Source organism: Halichoeres trimaculatus, unplaced genomic scaffold (assembly GCF_033239565.1).
Source record: "Halichoeres trimaculatus isolate MK-OKI-2021-1 unplaced genomic scaffold, fHalTri1.1 fHalTri1_scaffold_12, whole genome shotgun sequence".
In the NCBI taxonomy this organism is placed as follows: Eukaryota; Metazoa; Chordata; class Actinopteri; order Labriformes; family Labridae; genus Halichoeres; species Halichoeres trimaculatus.
In genome coordinates, this window is record NW_027437190.1 from 34,340,983 (window position 1) to 34,359,769 (window position 18,787).

Consider the following 18,787-nt stretch of genomic DNA (forward strand, 5'->3'; position numbering starts at 1 on the left):
TTCCTGAGAGGTGGTGGATTGGTTAACGAGGGTTTTCTGTTTTTGTTTCTGTTTGGAGGAAGAATCCATCACTCAGGCTGGTTTTTAATAAAACTGAGTCCTGAAGGAGTCAGTGCTCATCAATCAGGGACTTCCACCTCTTAATTTCCTTTTAATGGAGTCCTGGTCGAGCTTCGTCGATGGAGCATTAATCATTTTGCACGGTGGGTCACAAAATCAGAGTTCGGAGCCGACGACGACGACTCTTTATGAATTCCTTGAAACTCTGCTGTAATAAAGAGAAATTATCTCCAGTAATTAACGCTGCAGCTCAGTGTTTAATCTGACGGTGTTTGGAGGATAACAGGAGACATGTCGGCTTTGAACTGCGCCTTAAAGTCAACAGCTGAGAGCGGGAATAACCAGGAGTTTTCTCTGGGCTGTTCTCTGAAATATTGATGATTCATGTGTGTAAAAGTTGATCTCTGCAGGATCAGACCTGTCAGATTTTACACGCACGCTGCTTTTGGTCTTAAACCTTTCTCACACGTTACGTCAAACCTCAGTTTTCTGACTCACCGACTGCAGAAAAACCTGAAATCTTATCAAGTGTTTTTGTCTTATTTTAAGGATGCTGTGAGGAGGATCTGTTTGAATTAAGTGGAGATCGGATCAAAATAAATTTTCTTTAAGTCAACTTTTTACTGGATACAACGTGCTGAGGTAAGGTATTTATCAGCACAGTTACATAGTCCTGCGGTTTGGAACGTGACATCAAGCGGACTATATGCAGCGCTATCGGCATCCCAGTGCTCCGACGTATCCATAGGCTAACATGACAACATGTAAACACTGTTAGTTTGTGCCATACATCAGTAGCCACCTATATTTAGAGCTATCGGTCGCTCGGTGCTCTGAGACGTGTCTGTAATGTGTAACGTTGGTGAATCCTGGTTATGTCCTGCCAGTCATCGACCAATCAGAGCTAACGTAACCACACTCTTCATTTTATTGATAGACTCTCAAGTTTGAACAGACCACTGCAGAATAACTGCTGACTGTGGGTTGGAGACAACATTAGCACAAACAGTTTAGCCCCTGTGTTAGCCTTTAGCTCGTGCTCTATCTCTCTCTTGTTTCTCTTTCTTCTGCTCTTCTGTCCTTTTTCTGTCTGACAGTTAGGCTCCAGTGTCCACCATCACTACAAAATTAATCACAGAAATCATTTTCAGCAGAGAAAAACACAGATCTCTCTTCTCTCTGCTAAACTTCATCAGCTGGTTTGTTGTCATAGAGACTTAGACGTGCTGTAAATCAATCTGGTCTTGGGTGACATGAACTAATCAGCAATATTAGTGCTGATAATCTCATTTTAAAGTGTCGATTAGGCAAAAATGCTGTGTTCATGTCCAGCATGGAAAATCTCCTACTCTTCCACTCCCTCACACTCACAAGGATGTGTTTAAGGACCTAAACATGGCACCTTTTGGTTTTACATGAATCGGTACCCAGTACTTTTGACAGAATTCAGTCGGCACCTATAAAAGTACATAATTCAGTACCCACCCCTAGTCTTATTTTAAGTAAAAATTGTCTTTTTATACTCGAATCCGTCCAGGAAAATGTCTGATTTCAAGTTATGTAAAGACAAAATGCGGTCTGGATAACTGTAACTAGTAAAAAAAAAAAACTGCCAGTGGAACAAGAGAAATTTTTTTACTTGTTATGAGTAGTTCAGACCTCATTTTTGTCTTTACATAACTTGAAATCAGACATTTTTCCACTCGGTCAGGTGAATGTGGCTCAGATTGAGTCTACAAAGACATTTTCTGCTAAAATTCAGACAAAAGCACTTTATAAGATTTCAGTTTTCTGCGGTGCTCTGCTGTTAAACTCTGTTCAGAGCGTTTACAGTGAGAGGAATCAGCTGATTGGTCCTGAGTGGTCAGGTCGAGGCCTCTGGGTGACCTCTAGTCCAGATTAGGACCTGAGGGAGCAGCAGGTGTTGGAGCAGGTCTGTCAGATTAGCAGAGCAGGTTTTTGTTGTGGCTATCATGGAGGATCTGGGTAAATCCAGCTCCTCTGGCTCCGACCCAGGAGGACGGAGGCGGGGCCCCGAGCCCTTAACCCCACCCCCATAAACTGGGTCTGTGTGGTAAAACCTGCCCCCTTTAAGAAGAAGAAGAAGAAGAAGAAGAAGAAGAAGAAGAAGAAGAAGAAGAAGAAGAAGAAGAAGGAGGGCTTTCCCGCCCAGCGGCGTGCTCGCTCCTCGTCTTTTCATCGTGTCTCCTCTGTCCCTCACTCTGCTCCTTCCCTCGCCCTGATTGGGATCTGCAGCCGAGCGGATTAACACGTTCTGGCAGGAGAGGCAGGCTGCCCACACACACACACACACACACACACACACACACACACACACACACACACACACACAGAAAAGCAGAACGTGCATCTCAAAGCAAGGATGTGTGTGTGTAAATGCAGCCTCTCAGACACACACTGCACACACTGGAGTGAAGGAATCTTACACACACACACACACACACACACACTCAGTCTCCCTGTATGTTTAGAAGCACTTTACTTCACGTTGAGGTGTGTGTACAGTACATGCAGGGCAACTGTACACAAAGCAACGGCCATGTGTGTGTGTGTGTGTGTGTGTGTGTGTCTGTATGTGTGTGTGCGTGTGTGTGTGTGTGTGTGTGAGCCTGCGTGACTAAATCCACACTTCATAATTCATACTCAGAGCTCTCGCTTGGAGAGACTCACGGAGGCAGAGCAGCAAACGGGCTCAGTCTGTGGCCGTCCAATTATCCTCTAAGTGTGTGTGTGTGTGTGTGTGTGTGTGTGTGTGTGTGTGTGTGTGTGTGTGTGTGTGTGTGTGTGTCCTGGACCAGTGATGTCACACCCAGTGCCTCCTTATTAAAGCTTCACACTTAATAACGAACACATAATTCATCCGTGCGCTCTCTTTTCTTTGGACATCTCGCTCGGCGTCCCATCATGCATCTGTGTCCACGGTCAGACCTCTGAACGCTCAGCTCGCCTCGGCGTGGTCTGAGCGAGAGAAGGAGGCGAACAAAGCTTCAGTCTGTGTTTCTGGGATAACCTGGAGTTTGAAGACGTTAAAGATTTTAAGGTTTTCTTTAGGAGTCGACAAAAGTTGGAGTCACGCAGAGAAGCCGCTCTGCAAAAAACTGAAATCTTATCAAGAGTTTTTCTCTTATTTTGAGTAGAAATGGTCATATTACACCTGATTTAAGCCACATTTAACTTTATCAGTCCATAAAAATGTCTGATTTCAAGTCATTTCAAGACAAAACGAGGTCTGAATTGTTTGTTAAGAGTAAAAAAAAACTGCTGATGCAAAAATAGAAAAGTTAGTAGAAAAACTTGCTTGAAACTAGAAATATATATATATTTTCTCTTTTTTTCTCTTTTTTCTTCTTTTTTTCTTTTTCGTTTCTTTCTTTTTTCTCTTTTTTCCCTTTTTTTGTCCTTTTTTCTCTTTTTTCCCCTTTTTTCTTTTTTTTCCTTTTTTTCTTTTCTTTTTTTATTCTTCTTTCTCTTTAAAACTAGAAAAGTATATTGATACAAGTAACTTTTCCATTAATAAGGACTTACTTACTAATAACTTACTAATGATACTTAAAATTAGACAAAAGACCTGATAAGATCTCAGTTTTTTGCAGTGTAGAAGTTTCTGACAGAGAGCTACACAAACCAGAGCTGTAACGTTCACAAAATCCAGGGTTGTTTCTTGTCACGGTTTTCGATTTGTTTTGTTTACATTAGGGATAGACCGATTATCGGCCGGGTTGATTATCGGGGCAGATATTTGGCATTTTGGGCATATCGGCATAATCCTTTTTTTTACTCGATGGCCAATATGAAACCATTCAAAACTGTGCTGTTTTGGGTCTGATGCTTCTCTGCTCTGAGTTTCTCTATGTCTACCCTATGGAAGCCCTGGATGGTCATTTAAAATCAGTCATGTGAAAATTAATTCAACTGCATAACATGCCTGTAAAAAGCAGCACAAACTCTATTCTGTGACAAACGTTGTCTCTGTTGTATAGCATCGTTTCTAAAAACTGACCACAGAACACCCGAACATTTTGATGCTAATAACAGGCTGAATTAAGTGTTTAAAAAACGCTAACTTGTCTGAATGAAAGGAGCTGAACCCTGCTTCTGTGGTTAAGATGTGTCTTTATGATGACGTAGACTGAAAATCCTTCTATAGTCATGAAAAATCAGAAAAAATGAGGCTGTTTCTCATTTCAAACATCTTCAAAGCTGAGGTAAACTTGGCTAGCTTCAACATGCTAACTCCTCAAGAAGGAAAGTTGCTATTGGCTGTCCTAGAAGTCACTAAAAGTCGCCAAACACAAACATTTTTCTGTCCATTCTTGTTGTTTTTTAAATGTCTAAATATCAAACCTCCTCATTAACCCTCTGCAGCCGTTTCAAACACCGCAGCGTTAGCGTGTCACTGCGTCCTCCTGCAGCGCACTGAAGAAATTTCCCCCTCAACGTGATCCTGAGGTCACACAGGGACTGATTCTGACTTAATGTTTCCAAATGTGGCAGCAAAGGCTGAAAAATGAGGATTAGAGGCACGCCGCAGATGATGCTAACACCCACTTAGCTTAGCTTAGCTTAGCTTAGCAAGGAGGTGTGTGCTGCTGCACATCTGGCAGAGGGGACAGCTGAGGACAGGGGGAAGTTAGTGAACGCCTCTTGGCCTGCAGTGTGTGTGTGTGTGTATGTGTGTGTGTGTGTGTGTGTGTGTGTGTGTGTGTGTGTGTGTGTGTGTGTGTGAAGTATACAAGCTGGTATAGGAGAGAAGCTCCCATGTAGGACACACACATAGACACACACACTCAACAGAGAGGCTCACCAGGCCTGAATATTGTATGAGGCGATCTCATGGGCCACTGCAGAGCGTGCAAACAGAGACACACACACACACTCTCACACACACACACACACACACACACACACACACACACACACACACACACACACACACATAGAGGGAAAAAGAGACAGAGTGACACACTTGAAAACACAAACACATGTACGCACACAAACAGGGCCAGTGGAGCTTGAGCTGATGTGGCCCGAAGCAGCCCAACGCCCTGTCACACACACACACTCACACACACACACACACACACACTCTTGCATACACTTAAGAGCCATCTGCAGCTGGAGATACAGCCTACAGAAAGGCTTTACTGCTGACACAGGGAGACAGAGGGGGAGAAAAGGAGGAGGAAGGAGGGAGGGATGGTCGTGACCGAGGAAATCAGGAGATTAGGAGGAAGGAGAGAGGAAAGGAGCGAGGAGAGGAAGTGACAGACAGAGGAGTGGAGGTGAAAAACATGGCAGCAAACTCTGCTACCTCTGTCTAAGTATCCACCCACTCAAATCAAAAAGTGCTTCACCGACACTTTCCCTGAGATTTCAGCCCTCGTTGGACTCCGTCCATTATTGGATTAAATCTCTCTGGATGTTTCTGCTCCAGCCCTGCAGCCGCTTTCAGAGCAGGTCGTCCAGGAACCAAACGTCCTCTTAGCACGTTATTATCATTATTATATCTGTGTCCAGAGTCAGGGGGGGCTGGGTGTTTGGAAAACTGCAAAACAAGACGACACGTGGGGTCCAAAGCACCTCAGATCACCTCCAACAGGAATCCAGGAAGCAGAGATTAGGAAGTGGCGCAGAGCAGAACAAGGAGAAGTTTTACAACTTATCCCCGTTCACTAACTAAGACTATACAAACTAACAATTCAGAGTGAAAAAAATCCGATGAAATTAAATTCTGGGTCTCTTTACATGTGTGTCAGTGTCTGTGTCTGCCTCGACCCCCTCCCCTGCCTGGCAATGGCAAATTTGTTCATTAGCGTTTGAATTTTTTTAAATGTATATGTGCATTCTAATTATTAGTAAGTATTTGGAGTGGACTTATAAATGTATGATTCATTTGTTGGTCATGGACACCAAACTTTTTGTGTCTTCAGTGATATTTTTACTACTTTTCTCCTGTGTTTGTCTGGAGATCCTACATGTAACCATGGCTGCATTGTGTACATGTGAAATCAGCTGTTAGCAGCCTGTAGCATGTCAATGCTAACTAGTGCTACGCCAGATGTTTCCCACAAGGTGAGGAGAAGGAGGTGAGGACGACGTGCTGGTTCTCAGGTGTGAGCTAAGAAGTGACGACATGGACCTGTCCTTCCATCCATCGTTATTGGGAACGTAAGATCTATCTCCAATAAGATGGACGAGCTAGCTGTGCTAACCCAGCAACAGAGGGAATACCAGAGGGCAGAGTAGCATCATGCTAGGATACAGGATCCAGGAGACAGAGACCGAACAGACTGCTGAAGAAGCTCAGTCCTGGACCCTGTGGAGGTGGAGGCTGGCTGACTGGAAAATGATGGACAAGCTGTCAGCATCTATTTTCTTATGGAGCTTTTTGCACTTTCTATACACTTTCTTACTTTTGTTTTCTTGATTGCTGCTGTGACTTCAATTTCGTTGTACTTGTTACAATGACAATAAAGTTCTATTTTATTCTATTCTATTCAATATACACATTGGGTGTCACCATTCGGGTTCGATTGTAAGCATCAAAGCAACATCCCAAGGCTAAGTCCAAATATTGAGATATATATCGTGAAAATATCAAGATATGGATAAAATGCCGTATCAGTATATCCAGAAACAAATCAACTGCAGATACTGTGCACACAACATTAAGCATAAGGCCTATGCACGACTCCTTTAACCTCATGAGTCGATTTTAGAGTCAGAAAAAAGACATGACACAATGGGTATGATGCTAAGTTTCAGTTTCATTTCTCCTGAAAGTCTCAGTTTCTCCCTGTGCTGCTGATTTCAAACATTAGATGTTACAAACGCCAACATTTAGTGGTTTTAAAGTGCAGGAGTGATGTTGATATTCGGTGTGCATCAAGCAAAACTCAACCAGAGTAGTTCTTACTCCCTGGAAATCCCTGGCTCCAGAGCAGGAACTAATTGTAGACCCTTTAATTCACTGCTGAGCACAACATTACCTACTCCTCCAAGAAATTGTCACAGATTTTCATTTATCAAATCACGAAATGTTCAGAATATTCGGGATTAATTGCACGTGTATCACTCAAATTTCTAACCCTCTAACTTTTGAAAATATTCAACAAAATAATATAAAAAGCCTATAGATATGGATGGGAAATTATCTGTCACCATGGAAACCAAACAGTCCTTTTCATCTTTGAATTCAAGTATTCCTCGATGTTTCAAAAAGTTTGTAGAAATTTCAATTTTTGAATTTTTGGTAGTATTGGTATTTTTTAGATTTAAAACATTGAATTATTTTTTGCATTTTTTTAAATTTTGAACTTCTTCATTTCTCTTTTTTTAAATCTCACAAATTATTTAAATTCATTTTTTAATTTTTGCAAACTTTTTTTGTAAATTTTCCTGATTTCTACTTTTTAGAATTCTTGAAATTTTTTTAACTCTTACTTTATTTTAGTTTCAAACTTTTTGAATTAATTTATTTCAAAATCTTTTTAGAAATTTTGCTAATTTTTTTTTTTTAATTCTGAATAATGAGATTTAAAAATATTTTGAAATTAATGCAAAGTTTTGAATTTTTTTTTTTTTTTTTTACAAATTTCAACATTTCTGCAAATTCAAGGAATAAATTAAATATGAAAAATCCTAGACATCAAACGTACAGTTTCATTAAAACAACATCCTTATATTTAAGACAAGTATTAAACAGATTTTAACTATGTATAGAGTTTTATACACTCTATAGTTTTTTTTATTGTGAAGATAAAGTAGATCCGGATCAAATTTAATCCTGGTAACCTGAGGCAAATTTTTTCTCATGTCTCTGAAATGTGTTGATTCGTGTTTGTTTGTGCTGCATTTATGAGATCCTCATCTTCCACTGATATGAAACGTGAAAGAAACGTTGAGTAAGAAACTGTTACATTTCGCTCATGCCCTCAGGATTTCAGCTCCTGACAGATAAAGTTCCTGGTCCCTGAAAAGGTTCCTGGCTTCCTGGAAAGTTGCAGCAGCAGCAGCAGCATGTGAAGCCCCCTCCGGCTCCACAGCAGCTCCTGATTGATTTAAATGTTTGTGGAAAGCTGCAGACAACACGGAGACGAATGAGCGCTCAGAGCAGGAGTTAGAGGTCGGAGGAGCCTCTCAGGGCGTTATGAGACGAATCAAACAATCTTTGAAGCCTCGGGGCTTCTTCCAATAACACATTTGATGAAACAGCCTGAAAGCGGGGAATAAAACTCATCACTCGGTGTTGAAGTTCAGCGCTCCAGAGACGCAGGTAGCTTTGCTTTGTTCATAAAGGCAGGGAATAAAAAATGGGCAGAGAACAAATAGTTGAAATTGATATTTAATTCTGTTGGCATATTCCTCTTTCTTCATGCAGGAGCTGAGGAGCAGCGCCGGGATTTTCCTGCTCTCTTCCTGATCGAAACATGAAATCTGGGAAATGTTCCAGCAAACTGCAAAAACTCAGATCTCATCAGCTGTTATTTGTCTCATTTCAAGACATATCTATCAAATTTAACTCAGCGTGAGCCTCGTTTACATCACAGGTCATGCCATTCGTCTTATTTACATGTTTTGCTCTACCTTTGTATTTGCTTGTGAAATAAAATCTGTATCTACACTTTCCAGTTAAAGCTTAATCTTCATTAGAATACCAAAAAACAAACTATCTGATTTTTCCACTGCACGTAAAGCGACTATAAAAGGATCGCTGCGTTAAATACTGCTGTGTTAAAGAGAAATGTGCTTTTAAAGAGGGGGTACTGTGATTTTCTGAAGTCTTGTCTGTCCCTTTGGTGTTCCCGTAGTTTTTTGCATGATTTGCAGCTCAGAAAAGTCCTTGTTTTTTCCTCACTCTGGTGTTTCAGGAAACACTTTTTTTCAAGCTTTGTCTGAATCACTTTGTCTGAGATGTTGTCTCTTTCAGAGGAACCCCCTTCACTCTGATTGGATAATCCTCTAGAGGCCTGTCAGGGGGTGGGGCTAAGGGTAGACTTTGGTGTTTTGACGAGTTTACAGACAGATTTTCTTCGCTATAGGGGCGGACCTTAGTGTTTGAGACCCCATTCATCCAAGAAGTGAAGACCTCTTAGCATTTTTAGTTAGTTTGGTGAAGATCTGATGCTAATTTAAAAACACTGTTTTGATCAGCTACAAATTCAGGGATTTTTACAACATATTAATAAGTAGAAGGTTGAAAATCTGCATATGCTAAGTTAAAACATCCAGTGTTTTTACTAAAAGCAATGTGCTTTTAAAGAGGGGGTATAGTGATTTTCTGAAGTCTCTATTCTGTCCCTTTGGTGTTCCCGTAGTATCTTTACATGATTTACCGCTCAGAAAAATCCCTGTTTTTCTCACTCTGGTGTTTCAGGAAACACTTTTTTTCAAGCTTTGTCTAAAAGAGTTTGTGTAAGCCGTTGTCTCTTGAAGAAGAACCCCTTTCACTCTGATTGGATAATCCTCTAGAGGCCTGTCAGGGGTGGGGCTAAGGTTAGACCTTGGTGTTGTGGCGATTTTTGAGTGTTTTGACGACTTTACAGACAGATTTGGAGATTTCTGTAACATTTTTTTGGGGGGTAAAGGGCGGACCTTGGTGTTTGAGACCCCATGCATCCAAAACTTGAAGATCTCTTAGCATTTTAGCTAGCCTGGTTGAGATCTGGTGCTATTGTCAGAACAGTTTGAAAATCTGCACATGCAAAAGCAGAAAAACTGTTCTTTTATTTGTCATTGTAATGTTGATGTTGAAATGCTGAGCCGTAACCTTCTAATTCTAAGCCCACCAGTCTCATTTATAACCCCTTATGACATCATCAGCTGCATGGTATCCATGGTGATGGGGAGCAGAGCTAAACTCTATTAATGCGCACCATTCCTACTTATAACTTCTGTTCGGAACTCTGACCCTAACTCCTTATGACATCATCAGGAATGTGGTTTCCATGGTGATGGGGGGCAGAGCTAAACTCTAGTAATGTGAACCAGTCCTATTTAAAACCTCTGCCCGGAACCCTTACCCTCACTCTTTATGACATCATCAGCTGTGTGGTTTCCATGGTGATGGCAAGCAGAGCCAAACTCTAGTGACATGCGCCAGTTCTACTTCTAAATGAGTTTCGGAACCCTAACTCCTTATGACATCATCAGCTGTGTGGTTTCCACGGAGACGGATCATCTCCATTCATTTTAATGGGTCAAAAAAATTAGGAAAATGCTGAATATTTTGTAAAGTATGATGATTAGAAATGCGAAAAAGTACACGCACTTGCCCCTGAACATGCTCAACATTTTTTAAGTCGAACAGAGAAAATCGATGAGAATCTGCTCTTAGTGTTCACCAATCTACTTGATCATCAGTGAGATCTACCAAAAGCCACTTCTAGACAAGACAGTTATAGCGTCACTGCAGCACTGGGTTTTTGTGTTTGGTGTCAAATTCTGAATTTCTCTCAGGACTTACAATAATCTTACATCAGTCGCATTAAGCAGCCATTTCAGTCTGTTTTCATATCTTTGTGCCCTTCGTCTGAACCTGAGCCTCCAACAGGACAGTTAACATGTGCAGGTGCCTGCACGCTGTCGGCGTTTGCAGCTGACCGATGGTGAACTCCTGCAGCGCAGGAAGAGAGCTCCAGCTTTAAGTCCTGGCTCTATACGAAGCCTGAGTGCTGCGCCGCAGAGTGCACGGCTCGCTGAATCACACCTAACCACCTCGTGTTCAATTCATGAGAGGGCCATTATGTATAAAAGGGTCAGCGATGTGAGCGTGCTCCGAGCTCGCCTGGTGAAGCCGTTCCCCACAGGCAGGAGGAGAGACGTTAGCAGAAATGTGTATTCCTGTTACAAAACCAGGGAAAGGAGCCGAACGATTGGCCTCACACCTCGAACCCTGACCTCCCTCATCATCCATACGTAAGCGAGCTAACGCGAGGTTTATCCGGAGGCCGTTTGGCGCTGAGGTGGTTTCCACTTGGTTCCAGGCGTTGTCGGTTGGCTCGTTGCTAATGTTTGTGTTGTTGATGTTGTTGATGAGGTCTCTGGGCAACAACAGGGTCTGTGCCAGAGGGGGGAGGCCCAGCTGTCCCTCACCTCTGGCTCTCTGCCCTGTAGCTCGTAGGACGGACAGAAACACTGAAACACGTCAAACCCAGGAGCTCCACAGCAGACTACACTGGACCACTCCTTGCTAATCTTTGCTGCTTTGCCAAAACAAATAAAAACAGGTCTGTGGGCAGAAATCTTGTTTCTGGAAGTCTTGTTTGTTGTTGCAGGTTGCCATAGATGCTTCAGTGATTGGAAACTAAATATGTTGGGGTTGCCAAACCAAAGAGAAAACTTGAGGATGCCATCTGTGGCAACATTTCCCCACATCCTGACATCGAGCAGAGAAAGAAAACGTCACCAGACAAACTGACGTGAGAACAACCGTTAGATGCTTCCCTACGCTTGAGGTATGAGGCTTGTAAATGAAAAAAGAAAATTTAGTGACTCAAAAAACAGGAATAGATCCATGGATCGACATGCATCATAAAAAGAAAATCTGCTCTCATATGTACCCTACACTGTAAAAATGTCATCGTAAAATAACGGTTAAATACTGGCAGCAGAAATGGATAGAAAAGTAATTTTTGTTGCGTTTTGTAAGCACAAGCAAAGAGGGAACAAAGAAGCTATGCGAGATGATTGAGATGTTGCGCAGAGGGCACAGGCTGTCCGTGCTCCACATGGCACAGACCAGCTGTCTGTGCTTCTATTAAGCTGCTGCCCCAGTGGTGGAATTTTAAAGTGAACTAAAACAATAAACAACTCAAATTATTCTTAAAATTAGCCAGAACACTATAAAATTAGGGCTGTGTTAATATGATTTTCCCTGATTCAATTCGTTGATGATTTTGGGGGCGCCAATTTGATTAAAATTCGGATTCTTTAATATTTCTGATAATTTTCAAGATTTTTAGTTGGATTTTTTAACACCAGACCAAGTAAAGAAGTTAAATTATAAAAGTAAAGCTTACAGACGATATCAGGAGATGTATTTCGCCAAAAATCTACATCACATGTGAGCCAATATTCAAGATTTATTCAGGGGATTTACATCTCTACTTTTCCAAACAAAGACTAAAATAAAAGATTTAAATTAAAAAACATATATATAAATAAAAAATAAATGTATAATAATATATTTATATAAAAAAATAAAAATAATAATAAAATAATAATGAAATAATAATAAAAATTATATATATAAAATTTTGGAACAAAAAAGTCACAAGTGAAAATTGTCATACAAAAAACCCCAATACTACAAACAATTATTTTTCTCCTACCATAGACTGTATATAGAGAGGACAACGTGGCTCCTCTGCCAGAGTCTGCGCAGCAGAGACTGTGAGGGATTCTGGGAGAATCTGAGTGGAGCTGGGGGACAAAAATAATAACTTTTTTTTTTTCTTTCGAGAGTCAAATCACTTCCTGACTCTACCTCCAGACATATTTTACAATCCCCGAAAAAAATTCACAAGAACGTCAGCTGTCAATCATTGTTAAACGTGACTAAAAACCTTGTTTTTAACCTTGAATAACTAATGAAAACGAAACTCTTCAGAAAAAAGAGGACTTGGATACAAGACAGCCAAATGATATCTTCAAATCACCACAACAATCAGACGTGAGAAACATTTCTACCAGGTGTATTAATTTTTTAAAGTTTGACCACAGCCCATCTGGAATGACTGGGGAGATGGATTTTTTTTTACCTATACTGCAGCCAGCCACCAGGGGGAGCAGTTTTTGTGGCGACCACTTCAACAACAACAGTTCATGTATCCAACCTAGTAAAAATCATTGGGTATATGGTCCGTGCCATGTGGAGCACAGACAACAATCACTTTGCTGTAAAATAACGGTAAAACACTGACCTGCTGCTCGTTTTTCAAACCCCTATCTGACAAACCAAGCGCTGGAAGAGTTTTGTCTCTTTGATTCCCAACAGCTCCTCTGTCAAGTTTCTGTAGCTGGACGGATAGCTTTGAGTGGTTTCTAAAAGATCAGAAAACACTGATAAAGGGTAAAGAAAGGCCTCACAGGATAGTCAGAAACTAATTACAGTCGTATGTTTCATCCATTATTGTAAAAATCTAAAACAAGAAATAAAAACATAGGACCAGAAAACCAGGATGATGACAGCATCAGTGGAGGCAGACTGATGCAGGAAACACAGAAACGTGACCAAAGACTCATTTTTTACTGATCAGCTAAATTAAATATCCTGGGGCGTTGGGAATTTGGCTTAGACCAGTGTAAACCAGCACCCACACTTCAGACAGAAACCAGTCTGGATACAAACATTAAAACACCGAGTGTTTCCTGCTCTAGGACCCTGGACCGGACCTGCCATGACCCCACACAGCAGGAAACCACAGGACAGAAAACTGCGTATCACACAGATCCTCCTCAAACAACAACACATGATCCAAGAGGCCCAGACTTTCAGAGTCTAGTCTGCAACAAACTGGACTTGCTGGACTTGATGGACTTAATTAAGCCTGAAGGAGTCCGCGGGGACCGGACTGAATTAGTTTAGGCTGAATCTTAATGACCCCACCGGGGAAAATGAAGACTGGTTACAGCAGCCAGTGAGAAAACGGCTCACAAACAAAGACCAGGATGAAGAGTGAATGAGAGCATGGCGGACACGTGTCCAACGCCCCCGTGACAACGACAAATACTTCATCAGACCGCCCCCACTTCCTCCCACGCTTTACCTCGATGATGTCGGCGTTGGTCCGGCTCTCGTGCGGCTCGTTGTACTCGGTGTACTTGAGCAGGACCTTGTCCATGTCGGTGCTGGCGTACTGGAACAGCTTGTTGGAGTGGTTGAAGATGATGAGGGCGATCTCGCAGTCGCACAGGACGCTCAGCTCGTACGCCTTCTTCATCAGGCCGAACTTCCGCTTGGTGAAGGTCACCTGGAGACGGAGGAAGGTCGGAGGTTTAGAGATGTTAACGGTGAATGTGCACATGGAAACAAACATGAATGAGATGCTCAGACTTCTTCTTTTTTAGATTTGCCATAACGTCCTTCAACCAAGTGTCTGCCCGCAGCTCTCGTTACCATGACTGACGCGGTGATTAACAGGAGCTGATCTCACCCTGAGCTGTCAGCGCCACACAACTTTCTCCTTCTGTATCTGGATGACTACAGCGCCATTAAAACCATTACAAACCATCACACGTTAGATAAATGATCCGTTAAGGAAGACGAGGTGGAACCAGTTCAACCAGATCCTGGTTCAGCTCCTGGTTAGACTGCTGAAAGAGGGCGTGAGTCGCACCAAATATTTTACAAACAGTCACTTCGAACGTCTCATTCATCAGCTCCAATGGTTTCAAATGTCCTGTCATCTGATTGAAGACACTAAGAAAATGAAACTATGAAAAACAGACATCTTATCAAGTGTTTGTGTCTCATTTTCAACAAGTAACAAGTAAAAAAATCTTTTAAAGGAACAAGAGAAAAGTTACTTGCATTAAGACATTTTTCTAGTTTTGAGCAAATTTTTGAGCAAATTTTTCTTGTTCCATTGGCAGATTTTTTAAACTTGTTACAAGTAATTCAAACCTCATTTTTGTCTTTAAACAACTTAAAATAAGGCACGTTTTTGGACTGATTAGTCGAATGTGGCTCATATCAAGTGTAATAAGACATTTTACTTAAAGGTCCCATATTCTGCAAAAATCCCTTTATTAAGCCTTCTAGTGAAATTTGTGGGTCTTTGTCTTTCCTCCCAGCCCACAAAATGTGATATTTAATGACCAAACCTGTTCTTAGTAGAGCTTGTTAATGTAAAATCCTGACCTAAAACGAGCTGTTTGGATTTTGGGGATTTGCCGACGTCAGCGATTCCCTTTTTTGACCAATCAGGAGCAAGTCTGACCTGATTGGTCCACCGGAGCAGATACCCCCAAATCCACTCCCCACCCACTTCAAAGAACTCTAGAATGCAGAGAATGCCAAAGTTGAAGAGCCATCACTGCTCTGTTTTGGGCTGTAAACAGCCACATAGCTCCATGCTCAAGCTTCCCATCTCAGAAGAAGACAGACTAAGGCTGTGTCCGAAATGTCATACTAACATACTAACATACTACATACTACATGGTCGTTGTGTATATACTGTATACTACATACTATAAGTATGATTAGAGTGCCAACCGCTTACACTGTAGTATACTACTCGGTTTCCCATGATGCATTTCAAAACCTCCGACGACAAAAATTGGAAGCACACATAAGTCTATGGAAGCACACCAGGCTATCAAATATCTCTGTTGATTCGCCACATTTGAAAGTTTTAAGAACATTTTAGGCGAGAAAGTCATCACGTAGAATATCAAAATGTGGTCATTTGGGCCACAAAACGCACGGATACAAATTTAATTTCGACATTTCGGACATTCTGTTAGGAGCGCCAATATGCTATCGAAGAAACTTCCGGTCCGCTCCAAAACAAGAGCCCAATTTACAAAAGCGTTAAAGAACTTAAAGTTGATAAACGGGTGCTTTTATTTTGTAAACGGGAAGTTCGCTAGTGGATGATTTTTAGCTAACACCGGTCTCAAGATGAATTCATCTCTCTTCAAAAAATTAAAAAATGTTTACTGCTCGCAGACACCGAAGACGATCCGTCCGTCACCTCAGACACTTTATTTCTTTGTCCTTACGTTTAGGTTTCCCTGTAGAGCTAAGTCCATTTTAGTCGCTTCTCATCTTGTCATCTCATTCTGTATTTACGTTTATAAATACGGGGCTCCCAATGCATTATGGGGCGTGTCAGTGCGACTAGTATGCCCACCTCCCATACTTAAAATTTTTACCAATATAGTATACATCCGGGTATTTCTCGCGCACACAATCTTTTCATACTATTTAACATGAACGCACTACATACTATTTTTGACGTCACACTTAGTATGAGTAGTACGTTAGTATGCTATTTCGGACACAGACTAAGTGTCTAGAGTTCATTTATCAGGAAATGTTCCAGTTACACTCAGTAAAACTGAGCATGTGTGTGCTAGTCACTTCACGGCCGACTGCTTTTCCAACTTTGGACAGTCCAACAGAGGGCTAGCCAATAGACTGGTCCTGAATCCAGGCGCATTACCAACCATCCTCCAACAAACCTGGGACCCTGGAAATGTGAGTATTTTAAATGCTGTGTGCTGTGGAGCAGATGGAAGAGCTTTTCCTCAGTGTCCCCCCTGTCTCTGTGTTAGCTTCAGGATGCTAACTTTAGCTGCAGTTAGCCTGTTGTTTTAGCCTGTAATGTTACGGTAAACGAGCTTCTCTGTTTTCTAAACATTGTGCACTCGGAGCTCGTGGCGCCGCTCTCAGTGACGTGGAAGAGCGGGGCGGTATCAGCGGTGGCTCATTTACATATGAAGGCCACGCCCACTAAATCAGAGCGTTCTGAACAGAGGGGCTATGAGAGCCTGGAAACAATGCTGCTGTGCTTGATTTATTGGCTTTTTGGACCAAAACATGTTACTACCATTTCATGAAGACATCAATGATCCAGATTAAACTGGCTACAGACGCCTCAGTGGCTTGAGGATAGTTTTGACAGGTGAGATCAAGTCAGTATAATCGTTATCGTACCAGAAGTGAAAGGTTGTATCAAGTCACCTCTACTCGTTGGTATATACAGGAAATAAGACATAATCAAACTGAGAAAAGAAGAACATGCAGGCTGCAAAATGACAAAATCAGCTTCCTTTATAGAAAAACCAGGGGCCATAGGGTAATATTTGCATCCTTAGCACGGCTAACACGTGTTCAGCGTGTTCAGCGTGTGAAGCGTGTGTAGTTCCTGTTGAAGCAGAGCGGTAAACTCCAGCAGAGAGCGGAGCCGCAGACGATACGTGCTCAGTTATTAGGGACAGAAACAGGACTGACTGTGTGTTTGAAGAAACAGACTTCTAGACAGAGTGTCTGAACATGCTCTCCTTCAAGTACTCACTACAGTTTGTTCACACACACACACACACACACACACACAGAAACACACACTCCTCTGCTTGTCGTTTTCACACTCTGTTATGCTCTTTTCCATGCTCTCTTTCTATGTTGCTCCCTCTCTCCCACTCTCTTTTCCACACTCTCCTTCTGTCACACATTATTTTACTCTTTCCCTCTCCATCACACACACACACACACACACTCACACACACACACACTCGCTCTTGTACAAGCCCCCTCAGTCGTGAACAAGCAGAACAGAGCTGAGAGTGTTGCTGAAGCACAGGGTCCCTTGTTGTCTGTTGGTTGGCTTCAGAAGCGCTTCCCCGCCAGAACCAACTGGCATTTACCATCCGCCGAGATTTGGCTTTGTTTGGATTAAACACACGGGCCTGCGCAAACACAAACACACACACTCACACACACTTATCCAGATAAGATTAGGACAACAGAGCGAGAGGAGCTCCAGGTACAGAGGAGGAGAGGAGAGTCAATAATGAGCGTGTGCACAGATGGTTCTCTGGAGTTAATTGAAGGTGTGAAAAAAAAAGAGGTGGAAAGGTTTGGAGCATCTCTTCAGGCACACCCACGAGTGACACCGACACATTTTCCATCAGTCATTAACGGCGACACCAACCACTGTGACATGACAGAGGCAGCGACCTGCAGGGCAGCGCGCTCCATGGTTTCAGATCCAGTTTAGTGGATCAGTCTGCTTTTACTCTACGCTCTTTGTTATCATCATCAGTTCATTTTTAACGACGCGTTCAGGAGCCGTGAGGAGGTTTACAATCAGCCTCAGAAAACTCCTGTTATGGTTGAAACATGATGCTCAGGAGCAAGTGAAAGTGAAGTTCTCAGGACAAAATCAGAGCAAACTGAGAGAAAGATCTTTGAGTTTAAAGATGTTACCTTCAACAGATTATCTACACTTCTCTGGGACCAAACTGGAGTCAGGAAATTAGGAAATTAAAGTCGTTGTGTTCAGAGTAAAAGGTCACAGAAGCCAGCACTCGTTAGCTTTCTGATCCTGACAGGCCACAACACCAGCTACAGGCTACAACAAGAGAAAAAGGCTACAACGCAGGCTAAAACACAGCTCAAACAAAAGCTAAAGTCAGCCAAAAGTTTCCTGTTTCTCAAAGGCTACAATACCAGATAAAGTCCAAAAGACAGGCTAAAGGCTAAAACTCAAGCTAAGGGTTAAAACATAAGCTACAGGCTTAAACAAAAGCTAAAGTTAGCTATTGGCTTTCTGTTCCTTAAAGGCCACAACACAAGCTAAAGGCTAAAACACAGGCTAGAGGCTAAAACAAAAGTTCATGGCCAAAACATAAGCTAATGACTAAACATGGGATAAAAGCTAGAACACAAGCTAGAGGCTAAAACCCAATGGCTAAAACACAAGCTCATGACTAGAGCGTTGGCTAAAGACTAAAACACAGGCTAAATGCTAAAACACAAGCTGAAAGCTAAAACACCGGAGTAAGGCTGAAACACAAGATAATGGATAAAACATGAGCTAGAGGCTAAAACATAAGCTAATGCCTAAAAACACAGGCTAAAGGCTGAAAGATTAGCCAAAGACTGAAACACAGGCTAAAGGCTAAAACCCAAGCTAATGGCTGAAACACAAGTTCATGACTAGAGCATTAGCTAAAGACTAAAACACAGGCTAAATGC

The 18,787-nt window shown here is 41.9% G+C and overlaps 1 protein-coding gene across 8 annotated transcripts in view; it reads right to left on the bottom strand.

Moving 5' to 3' along the window:
- The window catches only part of mef2d (myocyte enhancer factor 2d), a 173,352-nt gene that overhangs the window by 74,399 nt on the left and 80,166 nt on the right, over positions 1–18,787 (bottom strand). For all 8 annotated transcript variants that reach the window (XM_074684326.1, XM_074684325.1, XM_074684324.1 and 5 more), the window contains one exon: positions 13,851–14,054. In XM_074684326.1, coding sequence (XP_074540427.1) covers positions 13,851–14,054 — 204 coding nt within the window. The remainder of the gene's footprint in view (positions 1–13,850; positions 14,055–18,787) is intronic.